Genomic DNA, 25,793 nt, shown 5'->3' with positions numbered 1-25,793 from the left:
CACTTTGATGTTGAAGAATAGAGTTACTCTGGGTTTAATATTATTTTTAGCGGTAACTTCAAATTATTTGAAACATCAGATACATAATTCATTTGATTGCAGTCGAGGAGTTATTAAGGTGTCCTTCCGGCAAGTTGTTAGGCCAATTTCAACCAAACAAGCTTAATTTCACCATGTTCAAGTAATCACCTGACGAAATTTTTAGGTTGCCAATAATATCTTTGAGATTCTCAAAATGTTCCTGTTCCGTGCTTAGTATCCCTTCTATAAGATATTCCGTGCCTAAAGTACAGACCGTATTTCACATTACTAAATATGATACATGATACAGTTGGTGTTTTATGGTTGGCTACTCTATTTAAATGACAGATTCGAAAATTCAATTATTTCAAAATATTTCACATTTTCGTTCGCAGTTTGATTCCAGCGTTGCTGTTGAATGTTAAAATTAAATGAGTACAAATATTTTTTGTACATTTTTTTGACAGATGACCAAGAATTCCAGCTTAGCCAACATTATAATATAAAATGCCCTCTCTTGTGCGAGATATTTCTGGTAATATTCCGTTATTTGGAAGACGAAAGGAAACGTTTCCAAGACCAATTGTCTTGCAAAAAAAAGTTAGATGATTAGGCGAAAAACAAAGTTCCCCACAATGGGAGATTGACTACAGAAAGCACGCGACTATGGTATGGTAATAAATATATTATTAGATGGCGCTGACTTCATGGTTTTCCCTTATCTTTGGCTCAACTTGAACTTTTTTTGGTTATTTCACTTTACAGGAACTATAGTAACAGTACACATTTTTGAGAAGTGATTCTATCTTTTTTGATGCACTATGCTCGAAAATTAGTTGCAGCAAATAAAATTATAGGTTAGTATAGACTTCATCAGAAATTTTCAAGGACATACAAATCATTCAGTTTTGCACTAATAATGGAATCAATAAAACAACTTGAAATATTAAATATATGGTTTATTTACGTCAGAAAATCTATCATAAATATTTACAATAGAAATAAAAACAGGAGGGTACGTGACAACTAATTATACAAAAAGATACACAAAAATTGTGAGCTGAGAATGCGGGGCTCGATTAAAAACCGGAAGTGACTGACTAAAGTAAAACCTTAAAAAAATATATTTATACAAAAATAAAATAGCAATAGTTACGTATAAATCGAATACTACATATAACATAAAAAATAAATAACCACAACAAGTTCCAGTGACAAAAAAATCAATTTTGTCCTTCAGCCGGAGATTCTAAGATAATATATCTTACAAATACTTCTTGTATAATATCAAACACGCAATTTGGAATCTTCAATCGAACAGGCAACTAAAGTAAAATGATTAAGTCTTACTTACGTAGGTAGGGTAAAGAAATATGATCAATAGTTATCGAAACGGTGCCAAATTCGAGTGTTGCAGCACATACGCAGACTTTGTGGTTAACTTTATACAAAGACTTCAACTTCAAGTCTCAGACGTCTTTGAAGGTACGTTTTTCAGGTAAACAACAATCGCACAAGATTCTCATAAAAACACACACGCCTAAAACTTGAAAAGTCTTCCCAAGATTCAATTATAATTACAAATATTGAATTCCATACAATAAGCCCTTTCTTCTCTTATTGCACTAATCATTGATTTCCAGAGTGTCTTCATTTCCCTGAGTTAACACACGCTATTTCATAATACGTTCTGTGACATGAAACGTAAAATCTATGAGCAAAGTATGTGAAGATGAATTTTAGACAATTGCGGTGACCACAAAATAATTTTCTCCCAATTGTTTCAAAATGACAGTTTTCAAAATCAACTCCCGTCAGAATTATATATTCTGACTGACACCATACAATAACAGTGTCGGTACATGTGATGCAGTAATGAATATTAGTGGAGTTTGCTCTTCCTCTTGAAGATGATCACTTGGTGATCGAAACACGTGTCGAGGTGTTAAAATAACAGTTTGGTGTTGAGAAAAAACTCATAGGTACAGAGTAGATATCTTCCAAAAGAATCTTTACGCAATGAATATTCATGATCAATGTATTTGAGTTAACAGTTTTACAGTGTAGAAAACCGCAACATGCAGACATACCTAAATAGAGAAAACTCACAAAGTAAAATATGTGAATTGTGTTTATCGGGCGAGTGCTGATTAAAAAAATTGATGACACTATTCTGGGGAGGATAAGAAACGTAAATTTTAGCGTTCTCATAGACAAGAGGAATTTGATTATTCATTATGGAATTCTGACGATGACATTGACGATCCCACTTTGGCAGTTCATGATGCAGAAAAAAATGTCAGATACAGAATGAAATCAGTTCGACACAGGACATTCATTATTTATGGATGTTTATTAACACTATGGTGGAAGTAGTAAAGAAGAAAGTAATACAAATCGTGAAATTATGAATATGGATTTTGATTATTATTCATCTTAGTTCTGGACCTTTTACAAAAAAAAAAAAACACTCTATGGGATGAATGCCAGATTATACAAATCAAAAGACATTTCTCAGCTAACTGACTGGTAGAAACAAGTATAGCTGAGGCACCAGTTAATCTAATAATAACAACGATGATCTTTAAAGATGACTCAACCTCTGACGTAAGCACCAAACTCTTACGAAGGTTCGAATTAGATGAACACTTCAATCATGCAGTCACTGTTCACTGTGGTTCTGGCGTTGAATTTGGTCATTATTACGCCTCGGTCAAAGAGAAAACGGACCGGTTTAAGTTTGACGATAGTCGTGTCACGAAGTGTTCTGGCGATGTATTGGAGACACTCTACATTTTGTTTTATTAGAGAGAGGACATTGGCAGATAAGATCTTCAGATGATGTGGTGCTGCAGGTTTTTCCTGTAGCTGAAAAAAAATGCGCCACTGGAATCAATAAAGTCGCCCCGGAACGCCAAACAATTTTTATTGTTGTTTAATAATTTCATGATTTGTATTTTGGAAGTGTTGACTGAGTTCCCTGTTTTTCATTTAATTTTTGTTTTTATATAAATTCACAAAATGCAATCATGAAAGACGATATCTTATATCCAACCTTGAATTGAAATATAAATTTTAACGTCTTTGATACACAATAATAATAATATTTATTGATTTGCATGAATTTCAACCAAAAAGAAAATAGAATGTATAGCCATTACTACATGGTACGGCTACATCTATCAATTTATTGAAAGAAGCAAGTACAGCTAAAATAGGCACCTCTATTACTAGATGTTACAATATACGAGATTTGTTGTTTGCATTAATTTCATTTGTTGTTTTCATTTGTTTGTTTGTTTCATTTGTTGTTTTCATTAATTTCTATATTGTCCCCTTCAAAGTAATCCCCGTGAGATTTAATGAAAGATAAAGCTTTCTTTTAAATGATTGTAGTGATACATACGTTCATATACATGTATATAAAATCAGACCGAAGGCTTTTTTCTATCGTTTATTGTGATACTTGTCTTGTTTATAAATTGATGTTTTCTAAAAGCTCGCATAGAGAATAGTTTAAGCTACTATAGTTAGAATGTTTTATAGTTGTTTAGGTCAATTCAACATACTTAATTTTCATCCAACATAAAAAAATCATGAAAGTAAAAAAGAACAAAGAATGTTATTTTCATTCCATACATAATTCATTTGAGGAATTTACATTTTTTCCAAACTGTTGTATTGTTCTCCATTTGAACTCTCTGGTATTAATTTTTTTTTTTTTTTTTTTTTTTTTTTCGATACGTATTTTTCATTTCAGGTAAAACGAAAATAATGCTCTGTTCAATTTTCTACATCAATGGATTTATTCAAGAAACACTTGTGAAACTGTTGAAAAGAAAAATCTCACAAATAAAGTGTTTTTTGAATCTGGAGTACTTGATCACAATCAAGTCATTTTAGACTGTCACAAGTGACATATTATATGCATTCTCATATTTATAAGTGACTTTTCTGAATTATTGAGAACTCTTCTTTAAAATTCAATTACTAAAAATCAGAGGTGACCCATAGTCATAACTATCAAAATAAAAATATTATTGATAAATTTAAAATTCCGGTCGTAATAAAAATCAACAATTTAAAACAAAACATAAAACGAAAGGTTCACAAATACTACTTTTTTAGGAATTCTAACAAGCAGGAAATAATTGAAGTTTTCAAGTAACTATAAGAAAGTGTCGGAGACAAATTAAATCATAATGATCCTACTATCTTCCCTCCTCAAGAACTGTATCATCAAAGAGTGTCAACATTACGGTCGATAATGACAAAAAGTCAACAATTCTAATCGAACGGGGTATTTTCTTTCAGAAATTATTAGGACAGGCTCATGACACTTCATGAATTTTCCTCAATCACACCTCAACCACCTATTTCAATCACCAACCAGACTAATTTACCCTGAGGAGAAATCAGAATATCACTGAGGTCACTTTGCCCAACTAACGTTGGGCAAACTTTGTAATCACCTCACACTCGTCTCCAAGAACACTCTGTCATTACCTTGTCGAACGTAAAAAACATACCTTCAAACATCTAATCACCAGTACCCAACTCGACCTTGCCACCGACTCGGAAATATAATACTCTAAAAAGTGTCTTTGCCCGTCGTCCTACTCAGGATGGCTGTAATATATATGCGAACTGTATTCCGCCTCTGTGCCAAAGCGCTTCTTGCAGAAAGGACACGGCAACCGCGAGCCCTCGCACTGGTTCTTCTTGTGGAAATAGAGGTGTGACTTGTTAGCGAAAGCTTCCCAACAAGACGAGCACTTGTAAGTTCTGTCGGGATCAGGTAGCGAAAGCATCTGTAGGTGCGATCCGCTCGGCATCTGCGGATGAGCCAGCGGGAATTTCTCCGGAGATTTCTTAATCGACAGGTTCGGGTTGCTCTGCACAATCTTCATAACGTTCGGATTGATCGTTGGCCTCTGCTTGGGGTTTTTGCTGATGGGCGTGATGCTGACCGCTCCATCGCCTATGGAATCCGGAAAATTGCCCTGTTCCGGCTCGTGGATTTCCACCATCGGCTCCATGGGCATGTCCATCGGCTCCTGCTTGATCATCACATCGACGGGCATCATGGGCTGCTGCTGCTGCTGGTGATGTTGCTGATAGTGTTGGTTGTTCTGGTGTTGCGGGGGCATGCGGTAATTCAGTTGGTTCAGATGGATCCGGGGCTTGAAGTTGTTACCTGCTTCGGATAAGAGAATTTTATTGGAAAGATATATCTATATGCTTCATTGTCAGGAGAAACAAGTCTGATCGATAAAGTTATTGTAGAAATAATAAAAAACAAAATAGGAGAAGTATAACAGAATGAAATAGACATATAAACTTTACTTTGTAGATTGATTAGGGCATTCATAAATTTAGTATATACAAATAAGGAATGAACATCTATTGGCAAGTGATTAAACATTTTTTTAGTATTATTTCAGAGTTCTTCATTATTGACCTTCTGGGAATAGGTTAAGGAGATCGTGTTTATCAAATCAGTTTATCCATTCAAAGGAGCCATTAAGGTATAAAACATGTCAGGATTTAATGTCTTAGTACATGTATATAAATATAGTAAAGACTACGTGCGTAACTACAAAACATCAAAAAAGAACAGCAATATAAATTATTTGCTTAAAAAGTTACATTAAAAATCCATCAATGTTATATAATAAATTTTTTTGCACAAAGCGTTTTAGGGAGTTTCGAAATTTGAAGTGTGTAGGCTGAATTTTAATGCCGTGGATAATGGGGAATGTTCCTCAACTTGAGTTATTACAGCAAATGCAAGTTTGAACAAAATGAAGTTGAGTTTAATTCATGAGTTTTCAAATTCACTTCGAAAAGTATTCAAATGGATGTTTCAAATGTTGGGATTCAATTTTTAAAGGGATTTGTTTCTAATTCACATATTGGCAACAGCGCCTAGGATATTAGATCGGAGTTCAGGTTACCTAGATATTCTACTTTAAAAAAGGGAAAATTATCTTTATAAATCAACAATTAAGGCAAAATATAAGTTATAGTTCAATGCCACCTCCAAAAGCTACATAAACAACAGTTGTTTTGTTATTTATTTATATAGAGGAAAATAGGTTAGGTGCACAAAATGTGATATGTCACAGAATGTCTCGGAACTCGGAACATAAGTAAACAGAACAGCACGCCTCTGAAATATGTCATCTTTGTTTGTCTCATACAGGCAACAGATTCATTGTCCTTTATTAGCTATAACCGATGTTGCCAAATGGTGAAATAGAAACGAATCCCTTTAAATGTTGAATGCATTATTTCATTCCTCTTTTTTAAGTATTTTAAATTTTTTTTAAAGAAACAGGTTGAAATGATAAGTTTAAAATGTGTTGTTTTAGAGCTTTTTTAATAATAATAATAATAATAAATAAATATATACTGTGCAGTCGGATAGTTTTCCCATAGTAAAATACCATAAAGTAGAATAGAGTGGATTTCAGCAAAGTAGACATTTCTCAGACTGGCGATATCAACCACATTCCGCATACATCGAATTTGATATATTTTTATATTTAATTTATTTATAGTTGGTGTGATACGCTCATTCCAGCTGAGATCGTCCTCTAAGGTTATTCCCAAGAATTTTGTTGTTGATTTTCTGGTAATATTTAAATCATTCAGTTTTTGACTGATAGTGGATTGTTTATTATTCTTTGTCTGGTGTAAAGGATTAGATACTCAGTTTTTTCTATATTGAAATGTAGTTTTAGCTGAAAACCATAATCCTACTTTACCAAGAAGATGGTTACAAGCTTGTTCATTCATTTCACTGCATTCCTGGGAGACAAGAAAAGATGAGTCATCAGCATACAGCGTGATGTTATACTCAGGTAAAAATTCCACTATGTCAGCAATGAAAATGTAAATAGTATTGGGGCCAAAACACCACCCTGTGGCACACCCAGCTTCAGTTGCGAGGCATCTGAGCAGTGCTTACTAATAGATCCATCAACTTCTTTGAATTCATTGCTGATTGAATTGATTGCTGTAACAAAGTCATTCAGTTCAGTAATGTCTTTGCTATGCCATACTATTATGGTGTCATCAGCAAAAAGAGTAAATTTTATTTTTATTTAGGCAAGGTCAATTATAGAAGATGTACCAGCGGTCCCAGCACCAAACCTTGGGGTATTCCACATGACAGAACTCGAGACTTGGACATCTTACCCTATAGTGAGACTCAAATAAATCAGAATGGAGTCACAAAACACAGCTACGACTGACTCGCCTTCATTGATCCTTATGTATATGTTCTCCAGTAGGGGAAACATAGCATCAACTAATACCACGCTGGACATACCAGTCTATAGGTGATCTACTCAAATAATTTCAGCAGCATCCTATGAAACTGCTGCTGGATGAACGAGAAACATCCGCGAGGGTATCTTGCATACATGTTTGTCGGATATAATTCAATATCCAGCGCGGTATTAGCCGGGGAAGCAGTAGTTTTCCAGCAGAAATTTACCAGAACCAAAGAAAAAATCCCATCAGAGAGATGGGATTTATGATAAATCTGAGAGGTTCGATAATAACTGATATACATTGTTTGCGAATATCAGTACGTCTACTTACCTTGCGTTTCACCTTTGTGGATACGCATGTGACTATTCCTCGAATATATAGTGGGAAAGGGCGTGTTGCAGATGAAGCAAACGAAGCTCTGCGGAGATGACTGCTGTTTCGGTTCTTTCAGCACCGAATCGGGCAGGTAAGCCTCGTCCTTGTACGGACCGATTTCTTTGGCGCAATTTCGCAGAGGGCGACCTGCCGGCGAAACTTCTCCATTCTTCGAGGGGTATCCTGGTTTCGGGGCCAAGTTCCGCGACTGCGGGAACTGGTTGTAGTCGCATTGTTTGCTGTGGATGTTGAACTCGTCCAATTTGAAGAAAACCTAAGAAAAAATACATGAATAACAACAGAACTTGCAGATGTAAAGAATAAAACTAAATTTAAAATTTAATACTTGGTACTCAACGAAAAGACTATAAACTCGAATGAGAAATCATCAATTTCCTAACATTTGTCCATCGTACCGGATACCGTAGTTTGAAATAGTGAGCAATGACTTAAAAAGATGTGATAAAATCGGTTTTTTCTGCCACAGATGGGACAACGTGCAGTAAAAATAATTTTTCTTTAGGCTTCTCAAACTGAACTGAATTATACTTATGATATAACTCCCAAAATGGAAAAATAATAATACTATTAGAGTTTTAGCCATAGATATTTCATACCATAACTCTTTATGAAAGAATAATTTCATCTAGAAATTAAAAAAAGGCGATATAAATCTCTAAAATCAAATTATTGGTCCTCCGAGCCGGATAACACGTGTTAACGTACAAAGTAAGACAGATAAATTAAAAACATCAGGAAAATTGAAGAAAAAAGATAATTGTTTGCCTGATTTCACAATGGTTGCAGCTGGTCAATTCAAATACAAGGTAAAGTGAAAGTTTATCTGATTGTTGTTTTATGCTGTTCAATGTCATCACTATTCTTCAATCGGGCCAATGAAAAGATTACACATGCATCATCAATTTATGTATCCAAATTTGGTCAGCAAAGCAATAAAAACGTACCTACCTTCCAAAAAAGAATTGCATTTATTTTGAAATCCACTGAAAAGTGACCCTATGTTTCCATTTTGGGCCAATCAATAGAGAATTACTCAACTGGAGAATTAGAGGCAAATATAACACTCGTTCGGTCCTTCGAGCCGGATATTTTGAATAATAAGCAAACATACCTTGTAACACTTCCTGCAGAAAAATGCCTGGTTGCCGGTTATAGACTGCGATGTGATGACCTCTCTCTGGTCCTGCGGCTCCTCCTTAATCTTCACGTTCTGCAAGTTCGGCTGGAGCGTCTTCCTTTCCATGAAGCTCCTCAACTTGACGGGCTGTTGCGCCGAGGCATTGAATTGTTGCTGTTGCTGTAGCAAACTGTTCAGCGTGGCATTTTGTTGCTGGCTGTTTTGCGCAAGCATCTGCGGAGGTGGATTGTGTTGCGTCACGACTATCCTACGGGGTTTCGGAGGGTGAATCACCTTGGGGATGATGTTGCTCAGCTTGCTAGCGGCGTACACCTTTTCGGAGATGTCGTGGTTCTGGGCCTTGTGTTCGTCGACGTGCTCGGTGAATTTGTGGCGTTGCTTGTTGAAGCGCATGCCGCAGTAACGGCAAGTATAGTAGCAGGCCAGCGAGAAATAGTGGCTCTCTATCGCCCAATTATCTTTGAAAGTGTATCTGAAAAATTGCATGTTATATGATGCATCGATGTATTATTCAGGCACTGGAAGAATAGGATTCAAGTAAGTGAAAAAATTGGTCCTTCGAGCCGGATAAAAATCAATTTCTGAGAACAGCATATTTGAACCACTAGGACAAGTATCACAACTCGAGACTATGACGTTGCGAAAAGGTTCTCCCGCTTTGGCCAATATAAAGTTTTGGACAAGAGCCACAAGTCAACTTATATATCCTACACTGAAGTCATGAAAAACAACAATATTGATTTCAAACACTAGATATATATCAATCAATCAATCAATCAAACTGTACTTTATTGTCCAAGAATAATTATTCTTATTGACAAAGTGAATAAATAACAATGAAGTGGATATCCACTGTGTCCAATACATATGAGACAAAAAATATGAAAATATAAAATGTAAAGATGAATAATTATTTATATACACATATATATACACACACATATACATACACATACACATATATATACACACATATGTATAAATAAAATGTCCATATAAAATGTCCATATAAATAAGCACAACCATGACAAATAGAATGATGACATTCACTCACATATATTCGAAACTAATTACAAAACAATATCTAGACATGAATTTGATACCTATATCTTTATACAAATATAAATGATTAAAAATGGTCATTGTAATATTCCTGCAGGTCATAATACGCTTTTGAAATGAGAAATACTTTTATCTCCTTCCTGTATTTTTTTTTTATTTCCGATTGCTTTAAAATGTTCAGGCAAATGATTGTACATTTTTTTGCTTTCGTATATTATTGAATTTTTAATTTGAGTCGACCTAGGTATTGGCAGGGAGATATGGCAGTTATTTCTGGTGTGCCTGGGATTTAATGGGTTATCATTTGATAAATGTCGGTTGTGAATCAAGCATACAGTCTCCATAATGAAAAGGCATGTAAGCGTAAGAATTTGATGCTTGATGAATAGTGGTCTACAGTGATCCCTTGCTTTGGCCTTGTACAAATAACGGATTGCTCTCTTTTGTAGAATGAACACAGAATTCCATAAGGTTTTCCTACAAAAACCCCAAAAGGGTAGTCCGTATCTAATATGGGATTCTATGAGTGAAAAATATGTGTTTCTGCCAATAGCTGTACCAAGCTCGTTTGTCACTACTCTAATAGCATAACAGCCCGATGCTAGTCTTTTTTTCAAGGACGTTATATGTTCCACAAACCCTAACTTTCTGTCAATGTGTATACCCAGGAATTTAGTGCTCGTTTTGTTTTCTACTTGATGTGTTCCTAAGACCAAGTTTTCGAATTCGAATTTGAAGGTAATTATATTAGTTTTTTCCACATTGAAACAAAGATTATTTGAGTTACACCAAGATTCGATTTCGCTGAGTTCATTGGAAATAACTGTTTTTAGAACATCCACATTTTTTCCATGCCATAGGATAGTGGTATCGTCCGCAAATAATGTGAATCGTCCTGTGATTGGTAAATATGTTAGATCATTAAGGTATAATAGAAACAATATTGGTCCGAGTACCGATCCCTGAGGAACTCCTGATTTGACAGGAGAATAATCCGAACACTTCCCGGAAATCTTCACAATTTGTTTCCTGTCACTAAGATATGATTCGAACCATTTGTAGACAATTCCCCTGAATCCATAATGATGCAGTTTACTCAGCAGTACTCTGTGATTCACGCAATCAAATGCTTTTGAAAAATCACAGAATACCGCTGCAACTACCCCGCCGTGATTCAGGCTGAGATAGACATTTTCAAGAAAAGAAAATATAGCGTCAGTAGTGCTTTTCGAATTTTGAAAACCGAATTGACATTGCGACAGTATGTTATATTTCTGTAAGAACTTCATCATTCTCTGTTTAACGAGTTTTTCTATGATCTTCGATAGTGTAGATAAAAGGGAAATTGGACGGTAATTTGATGGATCGTCATTTGCACCACCTTTGTGAAGTGGGATTACTAATGCTTCTTTCAAAAAGGATGGAAATATCCCCAATTCGAAGGACTTATTTATACATTCTGCCAGGATATGTAGTGCAGTATCAGGTAAACTTTCGAATATATTCACGGAGATTTCATCTATTCCTCCCGATTTTTTATTTTTTAATTGTTTGAATGTTTCTCTCAGTTCGTGAATATCAGTTGGCCCCATGAAAAAGTTATATGGAAGTTCATTTTGAAGGTAATTTAAAGGATCAGTATGATTATCCAAGTTTTCGGTGATTTTTTCAGCTATTGTGCAGTAATAATTGTTGAGAAAATCTGGGTCAATATTAATAGGAGGTGATAAAGAATTATGTTTTCCCCTCAAGTCATTTACTATTTCCCAGTGTTCTCTTGGTGTGTTTCGGCTTTTTTCGAATCTGGATTTATAGTATTTTTCTTTAGCGCTTTTGATAACATCTCTATAAGTTCTTCTATACTTGTTGAAATATGTCGAGAGAAATTCACTATTATTATATTTCCTGAGCATATGCAATGATCTCAAGTTTTTGGCTGATATTCGGATACCGTTGGTAATCCACGGTTTTTTGCATGATTTTTTTAATTTTCGCATCGGGAAACTGTCATTGAAAAGCTGAATCAATTGTCTATGAAACATCGATAGAGCTTCAGTCGGATTAGGACTAATACTCCAGTGTGTATTCTCACAACTATTTTGGAAATTATTGAAATTTTCCTTGCTATATATTCTGCCATATTTTTTTTTAGAGCTTTCTTTGTGGGTATTCAATGAAATGGAGAAAGTAACAGCCTCATGATCAGAAAGACCTGCAGGAATAACTGAAGCAGTGACATCGTCAATGAAGTTACTACATACATAGTCAATTGTACTAGCTGAATATTGAGACACTCTAGTAGGTTTTTTAACATGCATCGAAAAGTTAAATGATAGGAGTAAGTTGTTTAAATCATGAAATTCTCTTGATTTTGTATCAGAATAATTTATATTAAAGTCGCCAGCTACTATAATTTTGGCATGAATAGATAATTGCGATAATAGATTTTCGAGACTGTCCAAAAAAGCTTTTAAATCAGTGCCAGGTGCTCTGTAGATGCATACAATATAGAGATTATTTGAACTGTTATAAACAATGGAAAACTCGAATATTTTTTCTATGAGCAAGTAGTTGAATTTAGATATGTTTTCAAGTGGAAATATATCAGTAACTTTTTTGTTTACCAATATCATATGTTATTATAATATCAATGTTAGTGTGGATGTTGGATAGATTCGGTAAATCAGTGGCACAGAAACTTTGGTCCTTAGAGCCGGATACTGAGACTTCCAAATACTCAATTTAACGCGCCTCAAGAAATTCTTCAAATAACTCAACAGTCAACATGAAATTTGATTGGCTCTCCTATTTCTCGTAATTTACAATCTTTGGCTCAACCACAAGGCAAAATAGTTTTTCAGACAGTAACTCACCTGCACAACGGACAAAACTTCTTATTGACACCTTGCACCCTCATCGACTGGTACAGCAGCTTCCTATCATCCTTGGAGTAGTCACCGAGATAGACATTATTCACCATGGGTTGTGTACCGTCCAGCACGATCTGCTCGTCTCCAGTGAGCTGTTTGAGAACAGCTGGCGTTCCACCCTCCTTATCGTCGACAGGGATCAACAGTCCGTCCCCAGTATCCTCCAGGTTGTCCGTACTGACAATGTCATCTATGACGATGTCCTCATCTTCGTAACCGTTTTCGTCAAAGTAGTTCAGCCACTTGTTGCGCACCTAAACAAATAAATGATTATACCTTCATGTTCATGTGACTCGTACACTGGAAGAAAACTATGAATTAACTGTTTCATGAATGTCTAGTCCAATGTAATGAATTACGTTCAAAATCTATTATACTGTTACAAGTGAAAACAAATTGAAGTCTAATATAAAAAACTCAAAGTCAAATCATACAAAAAAAAAAAATCAGTGTTTCAATATTTTCCACTACAGCTGCATAGAAAGGAAAAAACCTTTCACCTGCTAGAATCTCATAAGATCATATGTTCTAGATAATGTGCGCAAAAAATATAACTGAGGAAGAAGAACTACACAGAGCATCCGACAAACTTCAAAAATTAATGAACGACTATTATAAGAAAAAGATGATCAATTAGAGAAAGCCGAAAAGGAACATAAATATAACTTAGAAGAGCTATTGTAGCAAATGAAAAAGTTGAAAAAATGCAATAAGGAGGGAAATTAATTTATTCAAAAGTTACGAGAACTTCAAAAGATTTCAAAGACAAGTAGAAAATCTATACTTATAGTTTCTCTGTATTGGTGAGTCAAAGGAAGCTAAATTTTGGTATATAAGTTCTTAGGTCTTAGATGCGCAGTAAGTAAGAATTTTCAAATATTCCAACTGGGGCGCCCCCCGTTGAGGTAAAAGGGCGCGTTTACATATGAAAATTACATTTTCTTCACCGTTTCTCCGCACCACTATATTTTTCGAGACTGAAATTTTGTATGTAAGTTCATTATATGTTGTGGATGTGCAATAAAACATTATTATTGAATATTTCAACTGGGGCGTCCCTCTGGGGACAAAAGGGGCGCTTTTACATATGAAAATTACATTTTCTTCATCATTTCTCCGCACCACTATATTTTTTGAGGCTGAAATTTTGTATGTAAGTTCATTATATGTTGTAGATGTGCAATAAAACATTATTATTGAATATTTCAACTGGAGCGTCCCTCTGGGGACAAAAGGGGCGCTTTTACATATGAAAATTACATTTTCTTCATCATTTCTCCGCACATTACATTTTTCAAAGCTGAAATTTTGTATGTAGGTTCATTATATGTTGTAGATGTGCAATGAAAAATGATTTTTGAATATCTCAACTGGGGCGCCCCCCTGGGGACAAAAGGGGCACTTTTACATATGAAAATTACATTTTCTTCATCATTTCTCCGCACATTACATTTTTCAAAACTGAAATTTTGTATGTAGGTTCATTATATGTTGTAGATGTGCAATGAAAAAGGATTTTTGAATATCTCAACTGGGGCACCCCCCTGGGGACAAAAGGGGCACTTTTACATATGAAAATTACATTTTCTTCACCGTTTCTCCGCACCACTATATTTTCTGAGGCTGAAATTTTGTAGGTAGGTTCATTATATGTTGTAGGTGTGCAATGAAAAATGATTTTTGAATATTTCAACTGGGGCGCCCCCTGGGAACACAAGAGACACTTTTACATATGAAAATTATATTTTCTTCGCCGTTTCTTTGCACCACTACATTTTTTGAGGCTGAAATTTTGTATGTAGGTTCATTATATGTTGTAGATGTGCAATAAAAAATGATTATTGAATATTTCAACTGAGGCGCCCCCTTGGAGACAAAATAGACATTTTTACATATGAAAATTAAATTTTCTCAACATCTTCCCCGCACCACTATATTTTTGGAGGCTGAAATTTGGTATGTAGGTTCATTATGTGCTGTAGATGTGCAATGAAAAATGATTTTTGAATATTTCAACTGGGGCGCCCCCCTGGGGACAAAAGGGGCGCTTTTACATATGAAAATTAATTTTCTTCACCGTTTCTCCGTACCACTATATTTTTTGAGGCTGAAATTTTGTATGTAGGTTCATTATATGTTGTAGATGTGCTATAAAAAATGATAATTGAATATTTCAACTGAGGCGCCCCCTTGGAGACAAAAGAGACATTTTTACATATGAAAATTACATTTTCTCAACATTTTCTCCGCACCATTATATTTTGAAAAAATGAAGATTTCATAATCATTGCTATTGTTCTGTATCTCGGGATTCCTAACTAATAAATTTATTATCCTCATTACCTCTGCGTACTCCCGCGATGAATGCCACGGGATAGGGTTATCGATCTTCTCGCCCATCTCGATGTCGATGTGGCTCGCCTCGTGAATGGCGAGGACTTTCAGGTTGGGGTACTGGACGCCGCAATAGTTGCAGTTGGGCCAGATCGTTTCCAGGGTGAACTCATCCGGTTCGTAGCCAGGGACGTTGGTTTTGTTGATCACGTTCAATGTAAGTTGGAGGAGAGACAAGGGTTGGTACCTGTGGCGAAGTAGGTTATAATTATGATCATCTGTCTTTAACCGTTTGAAAAGCAAATACAGAAACCCTTGGATATTATTCGGTAATCGCTTTCGTTATATTTCGTTTTTGAAATTGTCCTGTATAGAATAGGTATATGTCTAGCTCATGAACACAATCACAAAATGATTGTGTTCATTAGATAAATATAGTTTAAAAAACTAAAAAACACGCTTTTAAGGAACATCGAACTAAAAAGTTAATTTTTTTTCAATAAGTTTAAAACAATAACGAATATACTAATATATAATAATAATAAGGCCTTTGACTGTGTAGATCACAGAATATTGCTGAAGAAATTATTTCTTTATGGTTTCAGAGGGCCAACCCTCGAATGGTTCAGCTATTTTCTCTCTGACAGAAATCAAATTGTCAAGGTAGGAAATAAAACATCCAGTCTCTCCAAAATATGCCGTGGAGTTCCTCAAGGATCTGTTCTAGGTCCTATCTTATTTCTCCTATATGTGAATGATCTTCCTAACATCAATATTGATGGTAAAATTACACTATTTGCAGATGACACCACTTTATTGTGGCATGGAAAGGATTTGGTTTCCTTGAAGAGTACCATTAAAGCTGATTTAGAAAAAATTAAGTATTGGTGTGACTCAAACTCACTATATTTTAACTTCAGCAAAACGAACATTCTATCATTTAAATTTGTGCACGGAAATTTCTGCCTTCAAACCCATATGATAGAAAATAAACAATCTGCTGAATTCTTGGGAATTTGGATTGATAACTTTCTGAAATTTGAAGATCATATAAAATATCTGAACAAAAAACTTTCATCTAGCTGTTATGCCATTAGAGTTATCACTAAAGAACTGGGAGCAACTGCTGGTAAAACTGCGTACTACGCTTTAATCGAATTTCACTTGAGATATGGTGTCGCCTTCTGGGGGGTTTTGTAGCAAACAGTTACTACAATCTGTTTTCGTTTTGCAAAAAAGACCAGTGAAATTCATCTACAAAGCCAATATTAGGGACCATCGCAAACCCCTATTTATCAATAATAAATTACTGACTACACTGCATTTTTATCTTGGAAACAGTAAGTCTCATGCTATAGATCAGAAAATACCTACTTTACCCGTCAAATTCACGACATACCTCTGCCTATTCCAATAACAACGTTAACAAAACATTCTGTTTTGTTTGAGAGTCGGAAGATTTTCAACCATTTACCTACCGAAATGAAAAGTATAGTGAACTACAAGGTATTCCGTAACCGTGTAAAAGAACTTTTGCTCTTAAAAGCGTTTTACAGCTTGGTCGAATATTTTGAAGACAGGCTTTGAGACCAGCTTCTGATAAGGGTTTTATTTTTTGAACTTTTTAAAGTTCTGGAAATTTTACATAACTTCGACTATTATATTTTATTATATTTTTATTTTGTCTGCACTTGTTATTTTTATTTTTCTTTATAATTACTTGATAACTTGTAAATATATTTTAAACTTTTTATTTAAAAGCGTGTTTTTCAGTCTTTTTAAACTTAATTGATATTTTTATACAGCGAATAGATCAAGCAATAATGTCGACATATCAAGGTTACGTACAGCGCCATCTGCCCGCGAATAGATCAAGCAATAATGTCATCAATATATCAACGAGATTACGTACCGCGCCATCTGCCCGCGAATAGATTAAGCAATAATGTCTGTAATTCTGTCAAATACAGATCCCAAGCTTGAGAGTTACAAACATACATACAGGTGAAGCTAACATATAAAATGTGTAATAAAACGACAAAATATTCCATTCCATCAAACCATGAGAAAAAAAAATAACCTGAATTCTTCCTCATCAGCGAACATATTCTCCAAATCTTCTTCTCGGTCACCATTGATATCGGAAGGTTTCCTTATCATAATCATACCCTCCTTGCAACCTTGCAACTGAGCGGAGGATTCGCCACTGTCTTCTTGGTTCTCGTCGGATTTATCGTCATCGAATACCATCCTCCTTCTCTTCCTCGGTCTTTGTATCTCATCGGAATCTATAGAGTCATCGGTATCGCTATTTTCCTCAAAGCACTGGGAACCCTCGGTATTATGCGTGAATTCCGTCAAGCTGCTACACAAAGAGTCTTCCAACTCGTGGTAAAAAGGAACTACTTTTCTTCTCCGTAATAGTTTTTCCGAGGCGGACTCGGAATTCACTTTGTTTTTAACTAAAGATTCGGCAATGGCCTTGTGGAGGTCAGTACATAATTCTAATTCGCCGTTTACGACGTTGCCGTCTAACAAGGCTTGCTTACAGCGATTGCAAAAAACGGTCAGGTCGTCTGTCGATGTGCTGGCGTCTTTCAGCTCGGACGCTTCGTCCTAAAACAACGGAAAAATAGTTACAACCAAATTCATTTTAGCCCTTTGCTATTCAGCGTCCTACTTGGAATGTTCTACAAGAAATGTCCACCGAATTATCGATATTCAATGCAGTTAAACAAGTAACAGAAAATTCTGATAGCAAAAAAACCTCGGTAGGCTTGTACTATGATCTCTCAAAGGCCTGACATGGTAAACCACGAAAAACTCCTAAATAAGCTGGAAAGGAAGGTGTAAGGGAAGTGGGTTATGAACTCATTAGGTCAAACCTATCAAATCGATCATTATATATCTAGTAGGATCATGATTGGACAGGGTGTACCTCAGGGCTCGATCCTTGGACCAATACTCTTCCTTCTGAAAAACACAAGCACTCCAAGAGCTTGCCTGTGTGAAAGAAGCTATTCACATTAGATTTGAATCATTGGAGATTAAATCCATTTGGAAAAAACCTTCTCAGGAAGTTTATTCTATATGAAAGCATTTCTTCCAATGAAAGAGTTCTTAAACACTGAATTGAGCCTGTGGTATGATTCGATATTTGAGGGATCAAGTCTCCTTTTGTTGTCTGAGAACATATAACTATGTCCATTCCAATTTCATATGGTAATATTATTTGGGGTTCTTCAGTACACTCCTAAACCTAGATTGAAGAAGCTCTTGTGAGGAGTTCTTTTGTAAAGTCGACATTTTGACAGTGTCCTCCTTGTACTTCTTGTGTCTTGTCTGCTTTGTAAAAAAAAATTCTAACCCGTTTACCAGAAATAGTGGTCAATATCCAAATAATATGAATATTAATACCAACCATAACTCTACATAATATGAGCAAGGAGCTTACTATCAGTCAATAAAAGCACATAGTTCTCTACCGAAGGAACTCTGTTAAAATCTCACCCTTACGAACGACAACCCTCAAAAGTCAATCAATCAATCATATATTTCCCTATTGGGTATAGAACATGTCAATTACAATGAACAATAAAGAAGTTCTTATCCTGAAAAAGTCGAAACTTGTACGAGCTAAGGATTAACGAGGTCTTATCTTTAAACGTTTGATTCCTAACACGGGTTGGGCGATAGGAAGTTAAAATCGATCGTTAAGCCTGGGGCTTGAACCACCTACCAGCACGGTGGTCAACTCCAGTGAGTGACCGACCAAAAAACTTGAAAATATCACAGTCTGATTGAGTCGGCCATTACTTGATGTAATTTCACAAAGAAGTTTAGAAGTTCAGACATTTCTTACTTGTGACATAAACACTACTATTCGTTTAACTGCTGGCTAAGTTGAAATTTGTCACAAAAATAAAATATGTAAATTCTTTTCATCACGAATATTTAAAAAAAACTTTTCTTGACTTAAAGTAATTTTTAACCGTAACTTTGTCGATGATGAAACATTGATGTATTTCAATATTGCAATTTGAAAATGTATTCATTGTTAAAATCAGTATTTTTTTTAGGGTAAATGAGAATTAACTTCTCGAAAGTTTTGCTTTTGCTGTGTCCACTGCTGATCATATTGCAATGAAAAATTGTTATCACTATTAGCTGGTTAAAATTCGTTAATTCGTTGGTTGAAAAACATAATTTTCAAACGTTACAGAAATAATTAGTTCTAAACTATTTGGGTTTTAAGAAATGATCTACACATATTTCTAAAGAGTTTAATTTGAAGTTAATTGCTTCCTTTTTTTCTTTGGAAGATTCCTCCATTTTTCTGTATAAAGATGGAGAAGTAGAAAGCCAAAAACTTCCTTTCTCAAAAATCACTCTCTCCTAAAAACATCCCCTTTCAATTCAAACAAAATTCCTATGGCTGGGATTTAATCAACTAAGGAAATGATTGTCATTAGGTACTGTTATCATTGACATGAGTAGATCTAACTCATTCGTGACATGAAGTAGTAATTGTATGAATGAATGCTGTGCTTTATCTTTCATTTACTTTATTGTGTAGGAATCCTGTGAATTATATCTGATTAAATTCCATAACGAATGTTTGGAATGCAAGAGAAGTGTTTTTGTATATTTGAAGGTGGTTTTTGTATAATTCAGTGTTTATATAAAAGTATTTGTTTGGAAAGTATTTTTCTGTCGTGTAAATCAATGTTTATAAGAAAGCAGTTGTTTTAAGAAGACTTTTTCTTCCATTTTGTGTATGTGTTTGTATAGAAATACTTCTATGAAGTAAATGCTCCCTTCCTTTCTTTGGAAGATTCCCACATTTTTTGTATAAAGATTGTATATATGTATAATTTTTTTTTCGATACTAATAATAATATTTATTTAAAAAATATACCGACTATTACAGCTTATACACAGACAACATAGAATGAAATAATGTCAACAAAAATAAAGAACTCAGAAGTACTCATAAATATATACATTTCTATAATTCGATTTGGTCTAAATAGTCACTAACACTATATGGTTCTAAATCTATTGAATATTTTTTTATTTCTTTCTTAAATTTCTTTATGCTCTTCAAATCTTTGATTCAATTAGGCAATATATTTTACAGCTTCATAGACATATAATGAGGAGTTTTTTCTGTTATAGTTAACCTATGTATAGGGAGCACGAAATCATTTCTTCTTGTTCCATAGGAATGTTGATTAATATTGTTAAAGAACAGATGCCTATTTTTTAATATAAACATTAATCATTCATAAATATAAAGAGCATATATCTTCATTATCTCATTATTCTTGAAGACATATCTACACGATTGATTATATTTCAAATCACCCATCATTCTGATTGCTCTTTTCTGAATTACAAATATTTTATTTATATTACTATCGCTTCCCCAAAATATGATTTCATATCTAGCTTGAGACTCAAAGTTGAAAAAATATAAATTTTTTTCCAATTCTTTGTTGAGATACTTGTGAACCACCCTTAGTCCATACGAAATTCTGCACAATTTGTTAGCTGTATAATTTTTTTTTTTTTTAAATTTATTTTTATTGAATTAGGATTCCCTAATATACAGGTTAGCTAACTTGAAATATAATATAATCAACAATTTATATAAATAATACAACTTCATATACATACATAATTTGAACTGAACAAAAAGGAATTTTTCAATTTCCATCATGAATATATTTTAACGGTTCGCTCTTGAAAATCTTTAATGTTAGAGTAGAATTAATTGAATCAGGTAACTCATTGAATTGGACAAAACCTTTAAAAAATAAACTGCGCATACTATTTCTTGTATTCGTTCTATTTATATGAATGTGACTGTTTTGCGTAGTAGAATGGTGATGAATGTCCTTATTGAAAATTATCAATGATAGCAAGTATGGTGGGGTCATTTTATTTAATATTTTATAAATGAAAACCATGGAACAGTAGAATAATCTTGGTAGAAATTGGTGTATACCTATTACATTTTAAAATTATTCTCATTCCTCGATTTTGTAGTTTTTGTATTTGTTGCACTTAGTTCAAATTAAAAGAGAATAAAATAGATGCACAGTAGTCAAAATGGGGTTCGATTATTGATTTATATACCATAATTTTTGTATCTGTTGATAAGTTATTGGCGATTCTTGAGAAGAAATAGAATTTTTTTGCAAACTTGTTTTCAATATATTTGAAGTGGTCGTCGAATGATAAGCAATTATCAAGTTGAAATCCCAAATACTTCACAGATGTTACTATTTCTATACGTTCATCTTCAATTTTTATATTTATGTTGTTTGTATTCATTTGATTATATTTGAATTTAGTAGTAATTATCATTGCTTTTGTTTTTTTAACGTTAAGTTTCATTTGATTGGTTTTCAGATATTTTTCTACTTTCTTTAGAACTTCATTCATTTTGCCAAACGTTTCTTTTAAATTTACTCCAGTACAGGCCAATAAGGCATCATCTGCAAATAAGTTGATGAACTAACAGTCTGTAAATAATTGAATATCATTCAGATACAGAATGAATAATAGGGGACCAAGCAGACTACCTTGTGGTACTCCTGTGTGATTTGTTATATATGATGAGAAATAATCGTTCACTCGTACTCTCTATTTCCTATTTGATAAATAATTACTTATCCATTCATAAACCATCCCCTCAATCCCATATCTTCTCAGCTTCTGAAGCAAAATACTTCTATCAATCATTTCAAAGGCCCTTTTGAAATATAAAAAGACAGCTACAACATATTTACCTTTATCTGTTTCATTAGTAAATTTAGTTAATGATAACTGTAGTGCTGTTTCACAAGAATGTTTTTTTCGAAAACCAGATTGATTGCTAAACATGATTTGATTTTTGTCAATAAACTCTAATAATTGATTATATACTGCTATTTCTAAAACTTTCTCTATTGGTGGTAAGATATTAATAGGTCTAAATTCACTTGCTTTTATAGTGTTTGTAACTTTAGGTATGGGTATAATGGTACTTCCCAACATTAATATGTCCCTAGATACCGTGCCCTTCAACTGCCTCAGTACAGTTCATTATTTAATATTTTCATATGACTTTCCCAGCTCATTTTGTGACACCTAACAATTTAGTGGTTGTGACCTGTTCTATACTTTTGTCATTGATTTTTATTGAAGAACTGAAGTTATGAATATCATTTCTTGGAATAGAAGATATGAATTTTGTTTTTTCTACGTTGGCACATAGACCGTTAGTAGTACATAACTCATAAAATTGTTGTATATATAGTAATAATACTCACATAGTTATGATTATCAAAAGAATGTTTTCAAGCAATTTTTATATCTCTAATGAAACATCTAAAATCTGAATAAAACCATTTAGGAACTGTATAAGTCACTTTTCCCAGATTTCCCATTTTATACCTGCACAATAATTATTCAAACCTAAGTAATCGGCGTTCCTAAAATCTTTAAATCCACTGTAATCTATCTGTTTAAAAAAATCTGTCATGTTACTAAGTGTTCTGGCGATGTATTGAATTTGTTGGAGCCTCTGGAGACACCCTACATTTTGTTTTATGAGAGAGAGGACATTGGCAGATCAAGATCTTCAGATGATGTAGTGCTGCAGGTTTTCCTGCAGCTGAAAAAGCAAATACACCACTGGAATCAATGAAGTCGCCCCGGAGCGCCAATTAATTTTTATTGTTGTTTTATAATTTCACTATACAATGCTCTTCATAAATCTTTTCGGGTGATTTAGGGGGAATGTAGACTCTTCCTATGATAAATTTCACACTTTCACTTGTTCAACGGAGACATGTAATGTAACAACATGTGAACTAATAACAGAGTTTTTATTGTAAAATAATACCACCCACCTCTGCACTCAAGCATTGGTTACAACTAATTCCCCGGTAATACCACACTGGATATTGAATTATATCTGACAGGCATTTATGCAAGATGCAGATCACCTACAAACCGGTTTAGAGGTATTACCTCACATTAGTGCAGAAAAGATCCAACCCAAACCTCAAAGTGCCTGAATAACAGCTCCGGTCTGTAGGTGATGTTCATCATTTGGAAATTTGTTGTGGGAGCGGACCAAAGATGTCCTGAGCAACTAGGGGTATTTTATCAACACCTAATTTAAGCCAAAACCTCACAAAATAACTTGAAATTCCTAGAATGAGCCAAAAACAAACATCCACCTCTCGGGTACTCAAATACCTGTTTAAATATTAAACTATCGTGTTGACCCCTCCACTTTCCTCTGACCGTCACACAAACAGCAATGTTAATTGTTGTTTTTAAAAAGTGGAACATGTAAATGAAATCGAGTGAACCATTTGGACATTATAAAGTATAGAATTACCCCAATTAACATTAAAAACACATTTCAAATCGTTGGATATGTAGGAGATTATGATTCATATGCCATCTAACAACAAATGACAAGTCAGTAGTCACACCATGTTTCAATTCTTCTTAGTGAAAATCAAAGCGAAAAAATAGTAGGCTAGACCCTCAAACTCACACTGTACACACAGTTTTTCATTTTGAACAGGTACATCCAACTTACCATATCTTCTCCACATCCTAAAAAAAGTTGAACATCCCTGTCATCAGGATCAGAATCTGTTTTCAATTTATCCTTCTGGTTGTCGGCGGTTTTCAAAGCATTTTTCTTGAAAGCGCTCAGAGAATTCAAATTATAATAGCAGCTTTCACATATCTGTTTTGACAGGGGATCGGTTCGGTAAATCTGAAAAGTGGTCGTCGATATTAATCCAGCCGTCAGAATTTCCGAAAACTGAACGTGCAAAATAACAACGTCTCTCTACTTACGATTATTGGTAGACACTCTTTTATTAACTGCAGGATTTGAATGCCCTCCTCGTTTTTCTCAAAAATGCCAAACATTTTCTCACTTGTTTCGTCACATAATCGACATGAGCAGTCTAATTTTTCCGACACCTCCATTTTAATTTATTATCCTACGAACTAATCACCAACACAAATAACCGAAATCTTGAAAATTGTGTTACTTATTCAGTAAGTAATAGTGATTTCAAACAAAACGCCGACTACTTGACATGTTATTAGTGATTTCCGCCATTTTAATTGTAATTCCAAGAAATTGCGAAAGAAGTCGCTAGTTCGGTATCTTTACGAACTCTCACACTCGTACCTCGAACTACCCTTGAAAAGTTGAAGTTGGATAGGTTGGAAACTGGAATACTTCATGGATAGAGGTATAGAGGATGCGGTCAAATAACAGCCGGACGGACGACTACATGACAGTTCTGTAATTGGTTCAATCAGGCAACATTAGGATCACTTTTATTTTAGTAAGGGTGGTACTTCTCCAGAAATAATTTGTTTCGTGTTATTCTGTCAATATTTTGAATTATTTACTTGATTATTTTCAAATCTTTAGATAAATATTCAAAATTTATGTATGGAGTTTTTTCAGAAATTCATAATTTCTATGTGACTGTAGAAGAAAGACTTCTATAACGAATGTTACATTTTATATAAGTTTTCAATCCGTTCAATGTTCCAAAATAATCTGTGCATTCTATGAAATGTCAATTAAGTTTGCTATATATGTTCTTGAAGTAAATACGAATTACTGAACTAGAGTTTTCTGTTCTATGAATGAAATATGGAAGAAAACAGAAACATACCTATTTAACCAATATCATTTACCAATAACAATAACTGTTATAATTTGTAGGTACACTTTTATTATGTAAGAAATAAAAGAACCAGAATCATCTTAGTTTTAAATTGTAAATATGGTTTTGTTTTTATATTTGAATCAGTTTGACGTTTTCCCATAACATGTTGAGAATTCAGTATGAAATAAGTCATCGAAATATTGTTGAAAATTATACTTTTCCTATATGGAAAAAAAGAAGAAACTAGATTTTTTATAATAATAGCATGCAACACGTAAAACATCAAGACGTATGCGTATGAGTGACGTAATGCCAAAACGTTGTCTCTCTATTCTTGTTTAGTTGTTGGTTAGTGTTCTCTCATCAATGGTCCCAGTCCATATTACGACTTCAGTGGCGTTTCATGAGGAAGATTTAGGGTACGGTCACAACGATCACGTTCACGACCGAAGTTTTTCCCGTTCGACTTGCTTGAGAGCGTTACTGTCGTAAACTCTAGTGGAATCGATTATGGAGCGTTTTGGGCGTTCTTGTGAACATTACAAGACTGGATGGAAAAAAACCAAGTTTAAAGGAGGTTGTGCATCTAAGCCTTAATAATGAATTTCAATAATTGCAAGCTACCTTTATTTATATCGAAAAACAAGTATAATTCAATTTTTACTACATAATTTCAGTGAAGTTATTGAAATGATCTTTTTAAGGCAATTGGATATTTGTTGATGCGTGGCAATGGTGTTCCAGAAACTAATTCATCTAGTCTAGATGAAGAGTGGAATGCAACTTCATTAAATTATAATCGTAAAACCGAAAACTTCGGCTGAATATTATCAAAATAGGGTGAATTTTCATTTTTCTCAAAAAATATTTATTCATCAATTTTTATTTCGTCCTCGTCAAAGCCATGCAAAAGCCATTATTTGG

General features: G+C 34.2%; 1 protein-coding gene across 2 annotated transcripts; it reads right to left on the bottom strand.

Annotated features, from left to right (window-relative positions):
* Positions 1-965: 965 nt before the first annotated feature.
* Positions 966-24,464, bottom strand: LOC111504706 (uncharacterized). Of its 2 annotated transcripts, none has more exons than XM_074176793.1 (8): positions 24,034-24,464; positions 23,768-23,950; positions 17,243-17,778; positions 15,172-15,409; positions 12,772-13,082; positions 8,810-9,308; positions 7,633-7,951; positions 966-5,221 (listed from the first exon to the last, which is right to left on the bottom strand). In XM_074176793.1, exons 1-8 carry the CDS (start codon positions 24,166-24,168, stop codon positions 4,638-4,640), a joined length of 2,805 nt encoding a protein of 934 aa, XP_074032894.1. In that variant the 5' UTR covers positions 24,169-24,464; the 3' UTR covers positions 966-4,637. The 2 variants fall into 2 exon arrangements, with proteins under 2 accessions (XP_074032894.1, XP_074032895.1); XM_074176794.1 differs by having other exon boundaries at positions 966-5,218.
* Positions 24,465-25,793: the final 1,329 nt, after the last annotated feature.

Source organism: Leptinotarsa decemlineata, unplaced genomic scaffold, assembly GCF_025532065.1.
Source record: "Leptinotarsa decemlineata unplaced genomic scaffold, Ldec_3_MD MMD2_tig00002082_RagTag_RagTag, whole genome shotgun sequence".
NCBI classification, from domain to species: domain Eukaryota; kingdom Metazoa; phylum Arthropoda; class Insecta; order Coleoptera; family Chrysomelidae; genus Leptinotarsa; species Leptinotarsa decemlineata.
The sequence above is the reverse complement of the archived record's forward strand: the minus strand, read 5'-3'. Positions and strand labels throughout refer to the sequence as shown.

Bases quoted from the DNA above. Each gene is read 5' to 3' on its own strand.
- LOC111504706 (XM_074176793.1), bottom strand. From the start codon at position 24,168: ATGGAGGTGTCGGAAAAATTAGACTGCTCATGTCGATTATGTGACGAA. The intron at 15,410-17,242 runs GTTATTTTTTTT...ACTTCGCCACAG, and splicing joins GCTGATGAGGAAGAATTCAG to GTACCAACCCTTGTCTCTCC. The intron at 9,309-12,771 runs GTGAGTTACTGT...GCAATTTTTCAG, and splicing joins AAGTTTTGTCCGTTGTGCAG to ATACACTTTCAAAGATAATT.